The sequence below is a fragment of the Apostichopus japonicus genome, chromosome 22 (genome assembly GCF_037975245.1).
Source record: "Apostichopus japonicus isolate 1M-3 chromosome 22, ASM3797524v1, whole genome shotgun sequence".
Lineage (NCBI taxonomy): Eukaryota > Metazoa > Echinodermata > Holothuroidea > Aspidochirotida > Stichopodidae > Apostichopus > Apostichopus japonicus.
In genome coordinates this window covers 5,736,498-5,759,613 of record NC_092582.1, presented here as the reverse complement: position 1 = coordinate 5,759,613, position 23,116 = coordinate 5,736,498, and the positions used below count along the sequence as shown (strand labels likewise).

General features: G+C 36.7%; 1 protein-coding gene across 5 annotated transcripts in view; it reads right to left on the bottom strand.

The window, feature by feature from the left end:
* The window catches only part of LOC139963349 (uncharacterized), a 61,625-nt gene that overhangs the window by 18,265 nt on the left and 20,244 nt on the right, over positions 1 to 23,116 (bottom strand). For all 5 annotated transcript variants that reach the window (XM_071964015.1, XM_071964016.1, XM_071964017.1 and 2 more), the window contains exons 5-10: positions 15,565 to 15,660; positions 12,018 to 12,251; positions 10,426 to 10,574; positions 9,579 to 9,677; positions 9,138 to 9,301; positions 8,081 to 8,205 (exon numbers count right to left, since the gene is read on the bottom strand). In XM_071964015.1, the coding sequence (XP_071820116.1) occupies positions 8,081 to 8,205; positions 9,138 to 9,301; positions 9,579 to 9,677; positions 10,426 to 10,574; positions 12,018 to 12,251; positions 15,565 to 15,660 (867 nt within the window). The remainder of the gene's footprint in view (positions 1 to 8,080; positions 8,206 to 9,137; positions 9,302 to 9,578; positions 9,678 to 10,425; positions 10,575 to 12,017; positions 12,252 to 15,564; positions 15,661 to 23,116) is intronic.

Genomic DNA, 23,116 nt, shown 5'->3' with positions numbered 1-23,116 from the left:
GAGGTTATTTTTTCACTAACCATACACTTTCTTATTGTGGAGGGTGAGGTAAGGGATGGGGGAGGTAAGGGAGCTGGATAAAGAGGGGGGAGAGATGTTTTCATTAACCAAACCCTTTTTTGTTGTGGAGGAGGAGGTAAGGGAGGGGGAGGTAAGGGAGCGGGATAAAGAGGGGGATAGATTATGTTTTCACTAACCAAACACTTTTATGTTGTGGAGGGGGAGGTAAGGGATGGGGAGGTAAGGGAGGAGGAGAAAGAGGGGAAGAGGTTGTTTTCACTAATCATACACATTTTCTTTGTGGAGGGGGACGTAAGTGAGGGGGATAAAGAAGGGGAGGTAAGTGAGGGTGATAAAGAGGGGGAGAGATTATGTTTTCACTAACCAAACACTTTTATGTTGTGGAGGGGGGGTAAGGGAGGGGAGGTAAGGGAGGGGAGGTAAGGGAGGGGGAGGTAAGGGAGCGGGATAAAGAGGGGGATAGATTATGTTTTCACTAACCAAACACTTTTATGTTTTGGAGGGGGAGGTAAGGGATGGGGAGGTAAGGGAGGAGGAGAAAGAGGGGAAGAGGTTGTTTTCACTAACCATACACATTTTCTTTGTGGAGGGGGAGGTAAGTGAGGGGGATAAAGAAGGGGAGGTAAGTGAGGGTGATAAAGAGGGGGAAAGATTATTGTTTTCACTAACCAAACACTTTTTCGTTATGGAGGGGGGGGGGGTAAGGGAGGGGAAGTAAGGAATGGGAGGTAAGGGAGCGGGATAAAGAGGGGAAGAGGTTACGTTTTCCCTAACCATACACTTTTTCTTTGTGGTGGGGGAGGTAAGGGAGGGGGAGAAAGAAGGGAAGAGATTATGTTTTCACTGACCATACACTTTTTTGTTGTGAAGGGGGAGGTAAGGGAGGGGGAGGTAAGGGAGCCGGATAACGAGGGGGAGAGATTATGTTTTCACTGACCATACACTTTATTGTTGTGGAGGGGGAGGTAAGGGAGGGGGAGGAAGAGATTATGTTTACACTGACCATACAGGAAGGGGAGAAGGGAAAGAGGAGGGAAGGCAGAACGAGAGGGGTGAAAGAAGGGAAGAGAGGAGAAGAGAGGGTGCAGTGGGGAAGAGGAGACGGACAATGTGGGGGCAAGAAGAGATGGATAGGCTAACTTAAAACCTTCCATTTTCATGGGTGCTATATGATCAAGGTACCGTAGGAATTGGAATACTTTGATGCCCCAGCGTTACGCCTTTCAACTTTATAATACTTTGTTCGTCAGTGTAATTAGTGAGACGGAAATAGGTTCAAACCAGAATAGATTGAGAGTAGAACACCCACTACCAGTTGCCCTATTGTTGTCTGAACATTCACATAGTTTACACCGGTAATCTGATAACTGTTGCACTACCATGACCTCAGAAACTACAGTACCCAACATCAACAGTGTTGAAGCGGTCTATTTTTAACTAAATCGCTGAGTTGTCTGGAATGACAACTTACGAGATATTGGTTCAACATGACTGGGGGTGGGATGCTTTTCTTAGCCTGAAATCTATTAGTCAGTTTCTAAATCTATTTCAAGACGGTCTTCTTGTGTTTACACAATACACACATTACCTATAGAAGGGTGTCATCCAGACATGCACAGTTGACTTTATACACACCTAAATCAATGTCCTTCTACAGACTATATGATGTCAGTTCAAAATCACAGCTGAAGATTTTCTCAACTTTTGAGCTCAACAACACCATGGGAAAAAAGGTCATGACTGCTTCTCTTTTTATGGCATTTGTTGACTAAGCAGTCTCTCCCCAAGTTATACAAAGTTTTTGTTTACAGTCCGTATATTGCCACTGACACTGTTCAAAGCTAAACAAAAACAGGCGAAAACTTCTGTAGGCAAACAAAACTTGCTTAGTTGCAAACTCTACTTGTCTATCATATAAGATGCTTGTCTTGAATACCAGCCAAATCCTTATAGCAGATTCTTGGAAATAAAAATTAAAAAAAAAATGAAAAATAACATTGCAGTGTTTTTCCTTCTTCTAATGTACCAGGTCTAATACAGGCAAGAGCTGGTGCTAACCGATAGAAAAGGAAAACAACTTCAATGAGTCACATATACCAACAATCGTCAGAAAAGTTGAAAATCCCGGATATTGTGGTAGTACCTCACTCAATGACTTGTTGTTTATTTGCTTATAAATTTATAAGCAATTTTCACGCCTTCACTTATATAATACTCAAAGGATTCTAGTTTCAACTGTGAGTAATTTGGTGAGCTTTTGGTGGTTCCCCACAAATGTGATTACAAATTTTTTTTTTAGGCTCCTTTCAAAGTTCAAAGCCATTTTAATTGCTTACTTACCATAATCATACAAATACTATGGAGACAAGCATCGAGCTTAAAAGTCTCAATACAGTTCGTGCTGATGAATACATGCTGATGAATTTCGGAAAACAAACTTCGAAAGCAGATTCAATGTTTCTTATTCTAAATGCACTCTGACCAGGTGGGTTTAATGGAGAAAAGCTGTGGCACTTGAAAGAAAGAAATTTATTTTCTATTACCCTTATGGCGCGAACGATTTACCATAAAATCACTGCAACCGCCCTTATCATCATGCTCATTAAACAAATGTAACCTATATACTCGTATCTTCCCCATTTTTTACCCAATTCCACGGAGGAAACGTCTGAAAACAACCTGTTTATTTATTGCAATGGATGGAAATGACACAATTTTGCAAGCTACATCGGTAAGACCGAAAGAAAGATACTATTCAAGAGACCTAACACAGGCTAGCCAGGAAAGTGACAGTAGTCCTAGGCCTAACGGTCGTAAACAAAACAGAGAGATTTGATTGGCGCATGATCTGTTGGGCAGGTCTTGCAAATTTTGATTCAAGATTGTAGAATCTACGGACTCGTTAAAAAATCTGGCGAATTTGATTCAGCTCAATATGTTTAACGACAGTTAAATCAATATAAATAATGAATATTAACATGAAAATTGCATAGAAAGGTGTCATTTTTACTGAGCTATTAAGGGCAGTAAGCTGGTAAGGTCAAAGTTTAAATTTGGCAAACACGCTTTGAGACTTTAAATACAGTAATCCCTTACTAGAACCCCAAACTAGATGGAAAAGATGAACTAAAGCAGTAATTATCTAGAAGATCAACTATATCCCTTTAAGCTACATTTGAAGGATCAACAGCAACCCTGAACCTGTGACTATTTTTTCGCATTCATTTCCTAGTAAACTGTTCTTGAGATATATGTTATAGCTAATCAATTTCACATGCTGTCTAATTTTTTTTATGACTTCACGTTCACAGGTGTGATGTAAGTAGTTGCCCTGTAGAGAACTTCCATAGATTGTGACCTGTTTATTCTGAATCGCTTTGAACTTGGATTGCATAGGCATTTATGAACTTTATCTTAAGGGATGTGAAGTTGACATTGTAAACAAAACATATGACACACCCTCCATGTTAGGAATAGCCTGATCTCAAATAGTACACATTTTTATAGCCTTCACCAAACTGCAAATGACTTCTGAACTCCCACACAAACTAGCTGAGCTTAAAGGCATTGAAGACTCGCCCCAGTCCGCGTGCGGCCATCTGAAAAAGTTAACTTTCCGTTGCTTGCAAGTGAAGTTTTCTACTTGTCGCTACCAAATGCAGACAGTAATGAAACGTGATACCTTGTTATCTTTTATCTAAACCTGAGATGTCCATCGCTGCTATATACACTGTGTTGTGGGTATTGACCATAGCTGTATGTATTGACTGTACACTAGTGTCTAATTATCGACGGTAGCTAGCTGTGTGTGTATTTTCTGGGATAGATGGTGGTGTCTAACACTTCTGTTACACCTCATTCGAAACTAGGTCAGATTACCGGCAGGAGATGTTTCTTTGTGCGCGAGTCTTCACACCCTTTAAAATTGTACAAGATATAAACATCCAAGAATGAGATTTCTCCAAGCCTTCCTTCTTGCGATATTAAAATGTCTGCACATGTAGCTTTACAAAACTGACAACCTCACTGTTGTCAAGGTGATATTATTATCGATACCAAACAACGGCCAACAATACGGTGTTCATTTTCCAGAAGATAAGAAGGCCATGGATGCATGCACAAGATGAAGAATGCATTTACAACTTAGACCTTTTCTAGCAACTACTGACTACTAATATTAACTGTAACTGCTAATTGCAAGTATTTAGAGAAAGAGAAGGCAGTATTTACCATTAAATTGGCAGGCCTAAATAGTATCCGAGGCTTATAACTTCTGTGATGAACAACTCTACCTCTCTTTAAGAGATATTTGTAGATTTGTCTGGGAGATGTAAACCTTTTACATTTCTCTGTTTTTATGTTCAAATTGTAGAATTTAACATATTTAAAGAAAACTAAAATCTGTGTTATATCTCCCAAAATGGAATTATATTTTTCTTAGCTGTTTCTTTTTCTTAGCTGTTTCTTAACTGTTTGGGGGAAGTTGTTACTGAACAGTTCTCTCTATCACAATACTAATGATGACGGTAGGGTTTTTTGTCTCCTTTAAAAAATGGCCGTGCATGAGACATCGACAAAAAATGTTAACATTTTAATAGCGTTGACACAAAACCCACGCCATCATTACGTCATGTTTAAGGGCGTCAATATTTTAGATTTAGCATTCTAACCCATCTGCACGACAAAAAAATAAATAAATGTAATAAAATGATAAAATCGCCCGTGCATGAGGCACACACAGCTAAAGAGTGTTAACATTTTAATAGTGTTGACACAAAAACCCTTGCCGTCATTTTAGATATCAGCATTTGCAAGACCTATCTCCATGAGAAAAATAAACATTAAATAATATAAATTTTGTAATAACTAAGGGAAACCATATCAAAATGACCCACGATGTGATGATGTCATATTTAGACTTGATCAAGTCTCCAACCTTGTGTGGACAGGAAATTTGTGATATTATCCAAAGCAAACAATATTTTTCTGAAATGTTTGTTGAAGTTGTTCATACCACATACAGTACACTTATTATAATGGTTGGGCGTGTGTCAACTCTAAAATTATCAGTGCATGAGACAATGATAAAAAAGTGTGCAGTCATCAAAAATGCCTTCCAAAGGGTTTCAACAAGGATTAATAGGGGATTTTTTTTTCAAATTATATTATAAGATATCCTCATGTTTAAGGCAGGTTGATCACAAATGGAGGTTGTTGCATTGTACCTCTGATCCCCCCCCCCCCCCCAACACACACAAAATAACAGTATTGAAATTTGTATTGGAAGTGGGATATTCTAAAAAATTAGATCCCTCCTAGGCTTCCTTCATCGGGGAAACCATTGTCTACATCATGATAGGTGTCAGGACACTCATTCACATAATTTTACAAACAGACACCACCAATGACTGTAAGAGGTGATATTAACATAACACCAAAATACAGAATTAATGTGTATAGAAATAGTTTTATTTATCATGCTGCTATTTATTTACAAAATGGTAATCTGGATAATTTATTGTAGACAGCTGCACTTAAACGTTTTGTATATATTTTGCTTTTGTTTTTTGTACACAAACATTTTAAAATATTTTTTTTCTTTCTTGTTACATACTCAACATGTCCTGTTTATAAATATTTATATTTATACTGGAAATAAATAAAATAAAAAATAAAATAAAACTAAACATCTATGTACAGATACAGTGCCCCATTCTTCACAGGTTTTAGCAGTAATAAACTGGATAAAGAAAACGAGGAATAAAGACCTTTTGTAGTGACTATTGAATAAAACATACCGGACGAATGACAATGGAGAGTATTTATAGTGCAAAGAGGGCGGTATTTAAGATTGCACTGGCAATTAAAGGCCAAACTTGATTTTTTTATGCCTTTAAAGGGAACGTTTGGTGGGTGTTAACCAACTCGACATGGCAGGGCATTTAGGCTAGCGGTATTTTCGATCTGATCATACCGGTGTATATATGGTATACAAACATTCCAGTTTGGCTGGACAAGTACCTATGCCAAATTAATGCTAACAGAGAAATGGTCTAAAGTTATATTAGAAATAGTTGAGGTGTAATGTCATCCAAATATTACCTTTATAGCATTGTCTATTTTAGTGAAGAGTTTCTGATATTGATTCTCTTAAGTGCACTCTCAGTAGATGATGTATGTGATGATGTATGTGATTTTGTGTAACATTCACTCCACATTTTCATGTGAATTGAGATCAAATGAGTGATAAAAGTAGTTTGCTGTTTGGTTTAATTACGAAAGGTCTGTTTCTTTTCTTAGATTACGAAGCTAAAGAGAGAAATAGAAACATGTATACATTTATAAAAGTTGTAGATAATTTGTCTATCATATCATCCAAAATGTACCTTTGCGTTCTTCAGAATTTTCAAATCATTCCTAAAAATTTGCCTACATTCTTGCATAAATTGTGATATAATAACTACATCAATGTCGTTGCTGTGAAGCAAAATGGTGGGACAGTACTTGGTACAGAGGTAGTCATCATACTTGATTTATCTAGTTTATATCGTTGGATTCATTCATTATGATGCAATCATCGAATTAACGAGGCGGGAGACTGTAGAATCCTGCATTTTCATCCCCGTTTTAAACTAACCAATCAACAAATCTGCTTGTACAAACTTGGTCGAGCGAAGCTTCAAGCACTTTGCAAGCCATGGCACAATGCCATCTCCCTTGTACACAGTTGCACTCTGCATGGATGCCAAATTTGCATAAGAAAAGCTGACGAAGCAAGAACTCAGAGAGATGCAACAGGTCATTGCCCTTTTGTCATAAAACAATGCCCTTACCTATAAAGGAATCTTGCTGTGTGAAACTGGGCAGAAAAAGCTTCATTGAAGGCTTAATATTGAATACCAGCCAATCTCTAATTCTTTATGCCATTTGAGAGTCTAAATAACAGTTGTCAGATGCTGTGAATCCACACACTTTCAGCCTTTTGGCAACTTTTCTTGATGCAGAGTAGCTATCCTAACCCATATGTGTATGTAAGAAAAACAGCCTAACCAGCTCAGCAATAAAAACCAGCTTGCGTACAAATGTTATCTTTGAAATGGACCCTATGGGTTTGTACGGAATATATATCAAAATACATAAACAAACTGATCTTTGAAAACTCTGTCATGTTGTAAGTATGTCTCATTACTTTGTCATTAGTTTACGAGTTGATTTAAATATTCTCCAGCTTTTGTAAATGGTTATTCAGTATTGAACAAATGCACTATGAAATGTCACACAATGGGGTGGTAGGGAGAACTTCAAGTGTTTTCAGAATATTTTAATCCAAAATTGTCTGTACTGGAAAAGCAAAGTACAACAAAATTTAACACCACTGAAACAATATAGCCTTCCATACTTGTCAATACCATGCCATAAATGCATTGAAGACTCGATCCAAACCACGTGCGGCCGTCTGATAAATTTAACTTTCTGTTGCTTGCAAGTGATGTTTTGTTCGTGTCGCTACAAAATGCAGACAGTATTGAAACGTGATACCTTGTTATCTTTAGCTGGACCTGAGATGTCCATTGCTGTATCGTTTGTACACTGTGCTGTGGGTATTGACTGCAGCTGATGTACTGACTGTACACTAGTGTCTAATTACCGACGGTAGCAAGCTGTGTGTGTATTTTCTGGGATCGATGATGGTGTTTAACACTTCTGTTACACCTCATTCGAAACTAGGTCAGATTACCGGCATTAGCCTTTCTTTTTGCGCGAGTCTTCACACCCCTCAAGAAACTGAAACATTCTTGAACACTAAACACCTCTCCAGTTCCAGCACCCAAATTATTACAAACATTTGTTGGTGTTGCATAACTTATATATATTTGTTTATATATATATATATATACGTCATGTAGTCTCTGACGGTGTAGAGATGAGCAGACAGTGTGTGAACGGAGTAATCTGAAGCACACACAGCATCGTTGACCTAGATCAGACTCAACGTGCTGACTACAGGTATGAAATCATCCACAGTACTGATGACAAGATGGAGGCAGGGGTGTCTTACCTCTAAAAGCCACTTTCTTAAACATTCATGGTGTACATAAGCCACATCTCCTGAGCAACAACATGGCTGGATCAGAGGTCCAGCATCCTGGTTGTCCCCATCATAACAAATCCAACAATCAGGTCCTACAAAAGAAAATAATATAAAAAAAAACAGGTAAATGAAACATGTCTCTTCTAGAACAACAGGTCAATGAAACATTTCTGTTCTAGTTTACAAACACAAAACACTGCCAAATATTTTGTTTTTTTCCCCCCTCTTATTACTTTGACCTTTCTCAACAAGGACTTTTTCAAATTTTTCTTTATTGAAGCATACCAACGTAGTTAATACCAAATTCAGAAGATGACTGTATTTAGGGTCAAATTCTGAGAATCACTTGATCAATTGGGCCAACAAACATTGATAGATAAACTAGTCATATTATATCGCAAGCTTTATTTGCCATGGCAACACAGTAACAAACAAAGAAATAATTGTTCAAAAAGAGGTCAATATTATTATATTATGTTTGAACAAAAGTCCATGAAAGGTGTTTTTTTTTTCTTTTGTATTCATTTTCATCAAAGGTTTTTGTAACCATCAACCTTTTGCTACTCATTGGTTTCCATTCTGTTGATCAAATCCATTACCACTTACATGGAAATACTAATTTTGATCTTAGAACAACAATTACATATTAGACACTTATATAGCGCTGCTAAATCCAGATCGTAGCACTTTGACAACTTAGCCTTGGTCACTGGTCACACCTACACACCAAAGTGTGCGCAATTCAATCAATCTCTCCTGGGGCACCACAACCACGTGTCCCCAGGGGAGTTCCCGTAGGGTGCAGCCACAAACCGGCGCACGCAACTATATTTACAAGTCACCTCGCAAGTCCCCATATATACACCTGGGTGAAGAGAGGCAATGGATATAAAGTGCCTTGCCCAAGGACAAAAAGCAATGATCTGGCCAGGGCTCGAACCTGTAATCCTTAGATCACCAGTCCACTGCCTTAACCACTTGACCACAACGCCCCACTATAGTCCAACAATGGATGATTGCTCACCTGTTGTGTCTCTGCTAGTATCAACTGTTGCTTGGTAATTTCTGTTAATTCTTCTCCTTGAGTTGTTAAGCGCCTCCCGCTCACCCCTGTCCACCGGTACCTGTTCCTCATCGTTACTCGTCTGGACTATTATTGATGGGTTCAAGATCCATAACTTCTCTGGACTGTGTAGTAAATACAAAAAAGCCAATTGTTGGAAATCAGCAATAATTAGGTATAAAATCAAGACATAACTATAATCACAAATACTGAGCTTGTTCTAATAACAGGAAAACTTTTTCTACAGAATGGGTCAGCTTTGGTTGGAGAGCTTGGCATAAGGGTACATCATCCAGTAGTAAGTACACTGCCATTATGAAGAGAAACACAAACATCCCTCACGAGAACATTTCCTACAGGTGTTTGTTACCCGCAGGGCTAGTCCAAAATTCTTCAGCTTACCTTCTGGAGTTCCAGAGAACACATGGAAACCACAATGCAACTCCAAGCTCCACAACTCTAAAGATAACATCATAATAGTTCTTCTTTGGTTGAGGGACACTGATGAGAAGAAGAAGAAACAGAAGACATGTGAAGGACATGTGAAGACATTTGAAGACAGCTGACATTTAATCAGACTTATGAACACAGGTTTCTCCGAGTTTTAAAAGCAAAAATATGACATTTCCCTCACTTAACTCAAGAAATAAAGTCAATGTTCAAGTGACAATTATTTCACAGAAGTTGAAAAGGCCTTCAACTAAATTGACAATATATTAATATTAGAACATATGCAGATTGACCAATACTTTTCTTTTTTCTATTAAATCAACTTTGACAATTCTGGCAGTGTCACTTTGAGGCCAGACTCTGAAGAAGACTTGAACATCCAGTATGTAGTGGGCAAAGTCTCAAAATTCTACTATCAGTCTTACTGCTTCACAAGAAGACTTTTGTAACATCTGCAGTTTACAGTTGAACATCCAGTATGGAGTGGACTAAGTCTCAAACCTCTACTATCAGTCTTAATGTTTCACAAGAAGACTTTCGAAACATCCGCAGTTTACATTTGAACATCCGGGATGTAGTAGGCAGAGTCTCAAAGTTCTACTATCAGTCTTACTGTTTCACAAGAAGACTTTTGTAACATCCGCAGTTAACACTTGAACATCCAGGATGTAGTGGACAAAGTCACAAAACTCTACTATCAGTCTTATTGTTTCAATTTTTTCTTTAAATTTAGTTTATTTTAGTTAAGTTTAGTACTCTTTAATTAAAGTAATGCAGGATATAGTTTATTGTTGCTTACCTGTCTTTCCATTTAGCTTCTGTAACGCTCATCATCAAGAAGAACGCAGTCAATATCTGCAGAGCACCCTGGAAGACCAGCCCTAACCTGGATCCATGTAAAGGGTACGGTCTGACAAATCTTATCTCTTCCTTGAATGCACCCTTCAACTTTAAAATGAGAAAACAAAAATAGATCAGTAATATATATGATTTTACACATTCACAAAACGGTACAATTATTAACTGGTTTTGTAAAAGCCCCCTCTATCAAGAGTTGCTGATGAAACATCGTTATTTATTCGAGCTGGCACACCTAAAACTATAACATCAATGAAACACAACAACTTCAGAAAAGATTTGTGCTTCAAATATCTGAGACGTATTATATTCTAGAAGAGGCAAGTACATGAAAACCTGTTGTGTATGCTGAAAGAGGCTTCACAGACACTTTAAGAAAAGGTTTACGAATGCTTCTTGATGGCAAAGGTCAGGATGAAATCAAAGCTCAAGTTTATAACACTACATACAACACCGACAGATCAGAGCAAAAGAGGTCATGAGTATGACATCTGCTAACATTAACCCTTCTTGAGATAATGTGCTTACAATATTTTCAAGTTTTGATAGAGCTATGTTAACCTCAAATGACATTAACAACTGTAGCCTTGTTTTATAAGAGATCAGGCCAACCTATGTGGGCATGTACCAAATTAATGTTCTCGAAATTTAGATTCTTGAGACATAGAGCTTTGAAAATTGTCATGTTTTGATCTTTGCTGATCTCAAATGACCTCCACAAGAAAAATAAACATTAGGAACCTTCAACTCATAATGGCAGACCACACTTCTCTTCTTAAGATACCATGTTTTACAGGATAGGGTATCACAAACACACACAGAAATACAAACACAAGCACAACAATTTAACTGATCCAGAGATGAAACCAAAATAGAGGGAAAAAATATCCATCTTTCTGAAACATGGGTACAGACTTACGTACACATATACAGTCCAATCTATTTCAAGGTTTCAACCGTACTTACATCAGGGATAAAGTAACATCATAATTCATAGAAACAGTTCTAGTGATCTCATTTTACCTCATAACAATCTCCTAAACTTGCCCAATCATTTGTCAGAAAAATTTCATTTCATTATCAAGCAAAGACTCAACAGACAGAGGCACACTCTGAACATTCTGAAGAACGTCTCATAGAAACTACCTGCAGCTATTGCGTTTTGCAAATGGCTGTTGAAAACTTTGAACCCAGTCTGGAATTCACGAATGTTTTAATGAGAAATTTGTTTGGTTTCTGAGGAATGGTCTAGTGTTACAGTAGTTTATCAATTTTAGTGACAGCGAATAATAGTAAAAGGCGGTTGGAGAGAGAGAGAGACTACATATCTGGTCTTTTTTTTGTGGGGGTGGGGGAGTTATTTTATAGGTGTTAAGGTTATCTATTTTCTTCTGATGGGAGTACTCTATTCGATTAAGCCCAAAAGGGTTTCTTAGTTTACTTCCTTTCACATTTTTTACTTATTTGCAGTTATATTGTCTTGTTCACCGTGTTATACTATGTGATGAAACAAATAATAATAAATGTAAATACCTTGAAGAAGACCTCGACACCATACGCAAGGAAGAATACAACCTCAATGATGAAGAGGGCAGCTAGCGACCCGTTCAGGTACTTGGTGAGCTTGTGAGGATTCTCTACAAACACTGATGCGATGAACTGAGCCAGAGTTAGGCTGTACAGCGTCAAATTAAAGATTGTGAAAAATCTCAGCGATTTACTGAGAAACCCTGGATTGGTAAGACCTCTGTCTTGGATGTGAAACATCTGCAAATATATTATAAAAAAATATATATATATAGAAGGTGATATACTAAGTAAGAGGTCCGTAAGTGTTAGTAGATGGTATAATTAAGTGTTTAATATATTACATTATGTTGGAATAAGGCAGTGAATAATAAATTTTGCTTTATTTTGACTGTTTATTGTATGATGGTATAATCTTGACGGTATACTGCAATCCATCATAAGGTCCATTAGAGTAGTCACTTAGTTTTATCGCATCTCTTGCCATACGTCACATGAGAATATTTTAATTTAACACTCCAACACAAGATTTCCATGATCAGGGTTCTTGCACTCACGTGGACCCACAGATCATCCAGATCATCCGTCCGTTTATTTTTGAAGCTATCATGCTTTAAAATCAAGGTTTTTTTGTGTCTTTAATTGCTGTTAATAATCATAATCATACTCATAATAATAATCAGGCAGTTATTTTTACAACGCTCAAGCGACCACAACATTGGGAGAAACCCTCAAGGGCTAATGGATTACAACTTTCACATCCGGTTGCAACCAAGTCAACATTTTAACTCAAAATGTGGAATCTTTTCAATTTAGACTGCTCTTGGACGAAAAACCCAACTTGCTATGACCCAGCCGAGGATCCAACCCGGAACCTCCTGATTGCTAAGCCTCATTGCTTCAAATGGCACTACCTTTATCCACCCGGCCACAGCAGCTCAAAATCTCTGTGTAGCTCAAACAACCAAAATCTTGTACTTACTAAGGTGGAGTACAAACCACCAAAGTAAGAAGTCCATCCTGGCTTTGGAAGTTATAATGTATTACCAGTTTTTTTCAAAATCCAAGTGTTGCTGTAGACCACAAATAACCTTTGACCTTTCACAAAAAACAAGTAAATAGACCAAACTTGTATGATATGAACATTCAAGCTGAAGTAATCATGTTTCATTAAATTTTTCAAGACATTTGACCTGTGGTGACCTCACAAGACCTTTAACCTCTATGAAGTATGAAATTCAACCATTATGTGCCATCATGTTCACAAGGCAAGGCATCATATACAAACACAAACATATACCCACCATCACATAGATTCCTTTTGCCTTTGGTGAGGAATCAAAAACTTTTCTAGTGATTTGCAGTTATCTCACAGCACACCTACATCTGTTTGACCTGAATTATATGTTTGCAAACCAATAGAAACTAAACAAAATATATATTTCTTTATATATTTATTTATAGGTTCCCAGGGATGCTAAGAATCACCTGACCGTATTTCCTGCTGTTGCTACCTGCACTTTTCAGTCTGTCAGTTTCTGTTGACAAAAAACTGATTCTTTTGTAGCAAAGTATTACAATAAGCAGATTAAGGTTGAACTGTTGAACTGTGTGCTAAGGTAAAGTAGCTTTTGTGCTTAGATCTACCAAATCTCTAGTAATAAAGCAAAGAGGCACAATGGTGAAACAATAGCTGTTCAAGAACCTACAGAGAGTCAGTTGACTTTGCCACTGTACGTACAAACACCACTAAGGCAAAGCCTACAAGACTTTCATGGGATATGTACCAAATTCTAGTCTTATTTCTGTATAAAAGTTTAGTTGAATGTCGATGTTTTAACCAAGTGATTTAGGCCAATTACCAGATGATTTGACTTGTTTTGGACACCAAACCTTCCATACACTGTAGATCTGTTTTCTTGTCCCATAACATGCAACAGCCTGGTTTTAATACTTTTTAATAATAAGGTTTTAATACTAAGGTTTTAAGGTACTATGGTTGTAAGGTTGTAAGTACTAAGGTTGTTCCTTACTAAGGTACTAAGGTTTTAATACTAAGGTGGAATAGTCTAGGTGTCCATAAATGAGCTAGTCTATGTACAATTTATATCACAGTGCAAAAGGTCTAGATTATGTTACCATCTGTGTTGAGTGTGGAAGTGTGTATTTTTTATTTTATTGCAATTTGCAACAGTAATCTTTAAAACAAATCATGACTAATTTTTAGATCAGAGCAAGCCATAAGTGCATGAATGAACAATGATCTATACTTTGAACTACATTCTGTTGATAAATATTGTAACCTTGTCTTTATTAACATACAGTACGTACTGCACCTCATGAAGCTACAATAATACCAAGTAAGTTCACATTACTTGCAAGTACCTGTTTTTTTTTTTTTTTTTTTTTTTTTACAAAACTTGGTATGCATAAAGGAAAGTAAAACAACATTTTATCCTTGACCCCTTGATTACGCATTTCCTCCGGCAGAAATATAAACCTGCGCTATCCCATAATTTATAGGAGCCCGGATACCACGCCTCTAGCAGATATCGGGACGTGTTGCTATGTCGAATAAATGTATTCCCAATCGTCCAATCAGCTGCCGCCAAAGACAGGAATGGATAGCTTAATGTGACAGGAAGACAGGGTATTAACTGGAGAGGTTATATTTAATCCCAGAAATTGCCTGGGAGGGATGGAACAATGTTTATTTAGGAATTAGTATTGTAAGTGGCAAGGTCTTTTTCTTTTGTGGGAACTGTCTCGCATTGTTGATCCTGTTTATAAAATCAAGCTAAAAATCTACAGTGAATATTAGGAGTTAAAATCCATTGAATTTAATGCATTTAATATTGACAAAAAGGGTCAGTTTTCTCCCTCAGTTTGAGAGCTAGAAAAAGGAAACGAAAGATATAACAGTACTGCATCGTGACCCCATCACACTCCCACATTCCTAAATATATTAGAAGCCAAAATTTGGAAAAATTATTTCTCTAATTCATCCAACATTTTCTGGTTTTCTAAAAAGGCCTGTCAGTTTTGTAGGGTACATATCCAATGGTAACCAAGCAACCAATTACTTTTGGCAACTTGTGGTACTGTTACCAAGTTTGTGGACAGAACACATACTAAAGCAGCAAGTGTTATTGGGAGAGATACTTTACCTGCCCAGCAGGAATACTTCCCACTCAAATTGATCAATCATGCTATACTCATGGTCTTTCTCCATAGACTCATAATTATTGATCTATTTTGATTGATTAATTTTAATTATCAAACTTATTTACTGTGCTTATGAGGTCTACTATGGGTCACTAGCAAACTACCCGATCAGCTGATACAGCACATTCAGTACGTACAAGAAGACAAACATTTACATATCATTTGCGGGTATATCCGAAGGAAAATACATTTCAATGAACGCAAACACGTATTTCCTTCACATGTTTCCTGTACAAACAAGAAAGTTTGCTAGGGACATTTCCCGAGTGAGGATGTGGACCAGTGGGCGGGATTTAACTTTCCGACATGAATATTCCTTAAGTCTTACCTCTGCCCAGAAACAGACGACCAGAGTACAGCCAGAGAAGAGAAGTAAATAATACAACGACATGATGTTGTCAGCCCAATGAATGGGAATGGAATCCTGGCAAAGATAGAGAAAAAGAAAGGAGTAAATATAGAATCATATGTATGTATATATTTATTTTAGATCCTCCTGCAAGCAGGAACTTGCGAAGCAGCCATCATTGGCTTATCAAAGCCGCAAGCTGACCAAAGTCAGACTCTTACGTTCATATTTAAAGTCCATGATTATGAATTGTCAATTGTCAACAACTCTAAAACTGGACGACATACATTAATCTTGGAGTGACTCGAACTCGGGACCTTATGATTGAAAGGCACCGGCGTTAACCACTGAGCTAACACTCCTATGGTGGCCTATTGTGGCCTAAAGAGGCAACCAAATGCAGCAATTTATCTTAACTTTATATGGTAGAGACCCAAACAGCTAACAGAAACCTTGCTCCGTTTGGGAGATATCATAGTTTAAAAGCCGAGTCTGGTGGTTGTCACTCTGTAAATCTGTGATGTCATAGTGTCACTAGGATCTGAAAACTTTTTAATTCCTCTATGTTTTTTTTCTTTTCATATTTTCAAGGTAGACTGTCAAAATGTTGACATGTAAAAAAATTTCATCATTAGGTCATGTTAAGAACTACAATATTTTTAAATTTATCTGTTATTTGTAAAGCCAATCTCCATGACAGAATATAACATTTTAATGAACAAGTAGGAATCAAACATTCCAAGCACAGGTGGCTTGATGTCATATTTAGACTTGTGCAAGGCTTCAGTCTTGTGTGTGAAGAGAACATATAATCTGTGAAATCTCCCAGATGGAATAAAACTGTCTTAGCTGTTTGAGGAATTTGTTTCGAGACAGATTATATCTCAATCAAGAGACCAATTATGATGTTTGAGTTTGTGTCCCCTTTAACAATTGCAGATCATTTTGCCAATTGCTTGAAAATCCCACTGCTAATCCAACTTGATACCTCTAGCCAAACTATCTCTAAAGATAGTGGCTTTCCATCTCAAGTTTAAAGATAGCGACAAGATATTGAGTTAGGGTTTTCAGTGAAAGGTGCAGAATATCGTTCTCTTTACTATGAGTGTTACATTATCTGCAAATTGAATATATCTCTGTGATACAAACATGACCTTGTCCCTTTGAGGTTAATGGTCAAAACACTGCAGGCATCCATTTATTTCCTTCCACTATAGGCAGAATACCTCACATCACTTGATCAGATAAGTTTTATTATGTCACATATTTCAAGTGCTCGATAGAAAACACAAAGTCTGCTCACAAGCACAATACAAACAAACGAAGGAGCAATAAACATACATAAAGCTGAGTCAAGTACTTGCAGGAAGAGATGTGTGTCTTGATAGTTCGTTTAAAAACTTGTCCATTTGATAGTACCGTTTGATAGTACCGTTGATAGTACCGTTGATAGTACCGTTTGTATAGTACCGTTGATAGTACCGTTTGATAGTACCGTTAATAGTACCGTTTGTATAGTACCGTTGATAGTACCGTTTGATAGTACCGTTTGTATAGTACCGTTAATAGTACCGTTTGTATAGTACCGTTGATAGTACCGTTTGATAGTACCGTTGATAGTACCGTTAATAGTACCGTTTGTATAGTACCGTTGATAGTACCGTTTGATAGTACCGTTAATAGTACCGTTTGTATAGTACCGTTGATAGTACCGTTTGATAGTACCGTTGATAGTACCGTTAATAGTACCGTTTGTATAGTACCGTTGATAGTACCGTTTGATAGTACCGTTAATAGTACCGTTTGTATAGTACCGTTGATAGTACCGTTTGATAGTACCGTTAATAGTACCGTTTGTATAGTACCGTTGATAGTACCGTTTGATAGTACCGTTAATAGTACCGTTTGTATAGTACCGTTTGTATAGTACCGTTTGTATAATACCGTTTGTTGTTTGAAGCTTGTTCCACAAATGAGGGGGCAGCCCCGGCAAAAACCTTACTCGCCATATGATGTTCTGATGCGCGGAACAGTCAACATAGCGGTATGTTGAGACCGTAAAGGTCTTGTTGGACGGTGTTCAGTATGCATTTGGTTCATGTAGCGAGGGGAAAAGCCATGAAGTGCTTTAAGGGTGAGGCACATAATCTTGTAATGAAACCAAGCTTTTATAGGAAGCCTATGAAGAGGTCGTAGAACTGGGGTGATATTATCAGATTTGGATGTCCTTGTTACAATGCATACCGCTGTATTATAAGCACGCTGAAGTTTCCGAGGGTGGGTCCTCGACAAACCATACATCATTAGTGAATTACATTAGTCCAGTTTTCAGGTAACGAGACCATTAATGAGTGAGATAGTTGTATTCATGGTGAGGTAACAGCATCTATGACCAATATTGCGAGGTTGGAAGTAGGACCTGTCTACAAGTGTGGTTAACATGTACATCCATATCAAGAATTGTATCAAGATAAACTCCAACAGTTTTGACTGCTGATATGGATTTAATCAAAACTACATAATAAATGTACAATTAAAAGGGTTGAACCAACTTTTCAGTTAAAATGGTATGTAATACAGACCACAAAATAGATACTAATTGGATGAATGATTAATTTCCTCGAACAGCTGTGTGTGTTTAAATGCGTTAACTGTTGTGACTGAAGACAACATGTGAGATCACAGACTATGATGCACATAAATGTAACTGTTGTTACTGAAGACAACATGTGAGATCACAGACTACATTGCACAATGTAACTGTTGTGACTGAAGACAACATGTGTGAACACAGACTACATTGCACAATGTAACTGTTGTTACTGAAGACAACATGTGTGAACACAGACTATATTGCACAATGTAACTGTTGTGACTGAAGACAACATGTGTGAACACAGACTATATTGCACAATGTAACTGTTGTTACTGAAGACAACATGTGTGAACACAGACTATATTGCACAATGTAACTGTTGTGACTGAAGACAACATGAGTGAACACAGACTATATTGCACAATGTATCTGTCAACACATCTCAATATCCAAACAAAGATTGTAGAATGAAGAGGAGTAAGCTTCTGATACAATGTCTGCAGATTTTAGATAAATTTAATAAAATTCCAGTATGATTCAAATTATCTATGAGGAAAAAGGAACCCTTCTAATCCACTTACTAAGAACTGAACAAAATTCAGTAGAGGAAAGGAGATGAACAAATTTCTACATTTTTTGTGACTTTCGAGATCTCTTTCAAAAGCCAGACATTCCCCAAGTAGTAGAAGTTCCATTTCAGTAAAATATTACCGAATTTTAGTATTTCACTAGACATTTTCAGTACTTCACCAGTACGGTGTCAGTCTCAGCGTGAAGCATGAGATGACATGGTTGTTCTAGCATGCGTCAGCTGATTTAGAATACGGACATGATTGGCCTGTTTGACCAAATACAACGAAACTCTGTAAAAGACTTCTGTTTTTGATCTCTTCTGTATCGACTCAAATTTTTTTAAATTTTTAAATTTTTTTTAAATTTAAGTGAAAATTTCTGTAAATTAAACGGAATGAACGAGATCTTTTACCATTTCCCTACATAGGTTCCCTTTCAGTGCGATTGATGGACATTCCATGTAATTGAACAAAACTTCTGTGTCGCCTGAGACCTAATGCCGGAACTTATGTGTTGTTCAAACTGCCTATGAGGAAATAGGAGCTCCCTAGTTCACACCTATCTCATCCTCATACACATTCAGTATATTGTATATTTATACTTTTATGTTCTTTATTGTGGTTTATAACCCTGTCTTATACCATTTTTTACTTTTATTGCTGTTGTTATTACTTTTAGGTTTTCTTACGTTTGGTAATTTTATATGCCAGGTATTGGTTCTTTTGTACAGTGCTCTTGAGCATGTTTTATTTCAACAGCACTTTATATGGTAATATATATGGTATTTATTATTTATTACTTTATTATTTATTCAGTATGTTCCTGGATAAGCTGACTTTTTGTCAGCTGTGTTGCGGACACCATTCCTATAGTTTAATAGTAACTACATTTTTATTTTCAGGTTTATGTGTTTATATTTACCAGTTTTAAGCACCACTTGCAAACATGCCAGGTACCGGGCTATTAAATTTAACTATTCTGCATAGAGGTTAATCTTATCTTTGCTTTCAAGCATAGTTTAGATGCTAACTTGTCCATGAAACTGAGGAATGGTACATCTCACGTTTTCAAAGGTCCATATTATTCTGGGTAGAGAATGGTCTTTCGTGCTCCTGAGGACGTTAACACTGACTGTGTCAATTGTCACAAGACGTATTGATATGGTTGAAAAATATAGCACCATCTTACTGTCTAAGCACTATAAATAATACACAATCAGACAGACCTTCAGTAAACGTACCACCCCATGGATAAAATACTGCCTATGGTCCTGCTGTGTGCACCTCTGATAGTTCATACACCATGAATACATCATGCAATACTTTCAAGAGCATTGTGCATATCCAACATAGTCTAGATGTTTGTAGGTGAGAGTGTATTGGACACCAACCAATGTATTGGTGTAACATCCAACATAGATAAGATGTTTCTATTGTGTAGGCTAAAGTGTATTGGAAACCAATGTTTTGGTGTAACCTCTCAACTAGATAAGATGTTTCTATTGTGTAGGCTAAAGTGTATTGGACACTGAAGTATTGGTGTAACATCCAAAATAGATAAGATGTTTCTATTGTGTAGGCTAGAGTGTATTGGACACCAATGTTTTGGTGTAACCTCTCAACTAGATAAGATGTTTCTATTGTGTAGGCTAAAGTGTATTGGACACCAATGTTTTGGTGTAACCTCTCAACTAGATAAGATGTTTCTATTGTGTAGGCTAAAGTGTATTGGACACCAATTTATTGGTGTAATTATCAAAAATAGATAAGATGTTTCTATTGTGTAGGCTAGAGTGTATTGGACACCAATGTTTTGGTGTAACCTCTCAACTAGATAAGATGTTTCTATTGTGTAGGCTAAAGTGTATTGGACACCAATTTATTGGTGTAATTATCAAAAATAGATAAGATGTTTCTATTGTGTAGGCTAGAGTGTATTGGACACCAATGTTTTGGTGTAACCTCTCAACTAGATAAGATGTTTCTATTGTGTAGGCTAAAGTGTATTGGACACCAATTTATTGGTGTAATTATCAAAAATAGATAAGATGTTTCTATTGTGTAGGCTAGAGTGTATTGGACACCAATGTTTTGGTGTAACCTCTCAACTAGATAAGATGTTTCTATTGTGTAGGCTAAAGTGTATTGGACACTGAAGTATTGGTGTAACATCCAAAATAGATAAGATGTTTCTATTGTGTAGGCTAGAGTGTATTGGACACCAATGTTTTGGTGTAACCTCTCAACTAGATAAGATGTTTCTATTGTGTAGGCTAAAGTGTATTGGACACCAATTTATTGGTGTAATTATCAAAAATAGATAACATGTTTCTATTGTGTAGGCTAAAGTGTATTGGACACCAATGTATTGGTGTAACCTCTCAACTAGATAAGATGTTTCTATTGTGTAGGCTAAAGTGTATTGGACACCAATTTATTGGTGTAATTATCAAAAATAGATAAGATGTTTCTATTGTGTAGGCTAGAGTGTATTGGACACCAATGTTTTGGTGTAACCTCTCAACTAGATAAGATGTTTCTATTGTGTAGGCTAAAGTGTATTGGAAACCAATTTATTGGTGTAATTATCAAAAATAGATAAGATGTTTCTATTGTGTAGGCTAGAGTGTATTGGACACCAATGTTTTGGTGTAACCTCTCAACTAGATAAGATGTTTCTATTGTGTAGGCTAAAGTGTATTGGAAACCAGTTTATTGGTGTAATTATCAAAAATAGATAAGATGTTTCTATTGTGTAGGCTAAAGTGTATTGGACACCAATGTATTGGTGTAACCTCTCAACTAGATAAGATGTTTCTATTGTGTAGGCTAAAGTGTATTGGACACTGAAGTATTGGTGTAACATCCAAAATAGATAAGATGTTTCTATTGTGTAGGCTAGAGTGTATTGGACACCAATGTTTTGGTGTAACCTCTCAACTAGATAAGATGTTTCTATTGTGTAGGCTAAAGTGTATTGGACACCAATTTATTGGTGTAATTATCAAAAATAGATAACATGTTTCTATTGTGTAGGCTAGAGTGTATTGGACACCAATGTTTTGGTGTAACCTCTCAACTAGATAAGATGTTTCTATTGTGTAGGCTAAAGTGTATTGGACACCAATTTATTGGTGTAATTATCAAAAATAGATAAGATGTTTCTATTGTGTAGGCTAGAGTGTATTGGACACCAATGTTTTGGTGTAACCTCTCAACTAGATAAGATGTTTCTATTGTGTAGGCTAAAGTGTATTGGACACTGAAGTATTGGTGTAACATCCAAAATAGATAAGATGTTTCTATTGTGTAGGCTAAAGTGTATTGGACACCAATTTATTGGTGTAATTATCAAAAATAGATAACATGTTTCTATTGTGTAGGCTAAAGTGTATTGGACACCAATGTATTGGTGTAACCTCTCAACTAGATAAGATGTTTCTATTGTGTAGGCTAAAGTGTATTGGACACCAATGTTTTGGTGTAACCTCTCAACTAGATAAGATGTTTCTATTGTGTAGGCTAAAGTGTATTGGACACCAATTTATTGGTGTAATTATCAAAAATAGATAAGATGTTTCTATTGTGTAGGCTAGAGTGTATTGGACACCAATGTTTTGGTGTAACCTCTCAACTAGATAAGATGTTTCTATTGTGTAGGCTAAAGTGTATTGGACACCAATTTATTGGTGTAATTATCAAAAATAGATAACATGTTTCTATTGTGTAGGCTAGAGTGTATTGGACACCAATGTTTTGGTGTAACCTCTCAACTAGATAAGATGTTTCTATTGTGTAGGCTAAAGTGTATTGGACACCAATTTATTGGTGTAATTATCAAAAATAGATAACATGTTTCTATTGTGTAGGCTAGAGTGTATTGGACACCAATGTTTTGGTGTAACCTCTCAACTAGATAAGATGTTTCTATTGTGTAGGCTAAAGTGTATTGGACACTGAAGTATTGGTGTAACATCCAAAATAGATAAGATGTTTCTATTGTGTAGGCTAGAGTGTATTGGACACCAATGTTTTGGTGTAACCTCTCAACTAGATAAGATGTTTCTATTGTGTAGGCTAAAGTGTATTGGACACCAATTTATTGGTGTAATTATCAAAAATAGATAACATGTTTCTATTGTGTAGGCTAAAGTGTATTGGACACCAATGTATTGGTGTAACCTCTCAACTAGATAAGATGTTTCTATTGTGTAGGCTAAAGTGTATTGGACACTGAAGTATTGGTGTAACATCCAAAATAGATAAGATGTTTCTATTGTGTAGGCTAGAGTGTATTGGACACCAATGTTTTGGTGTAACCTCTCAACTAGATAAGATGTTTCTATTGTGTAGGCTAAAGTGT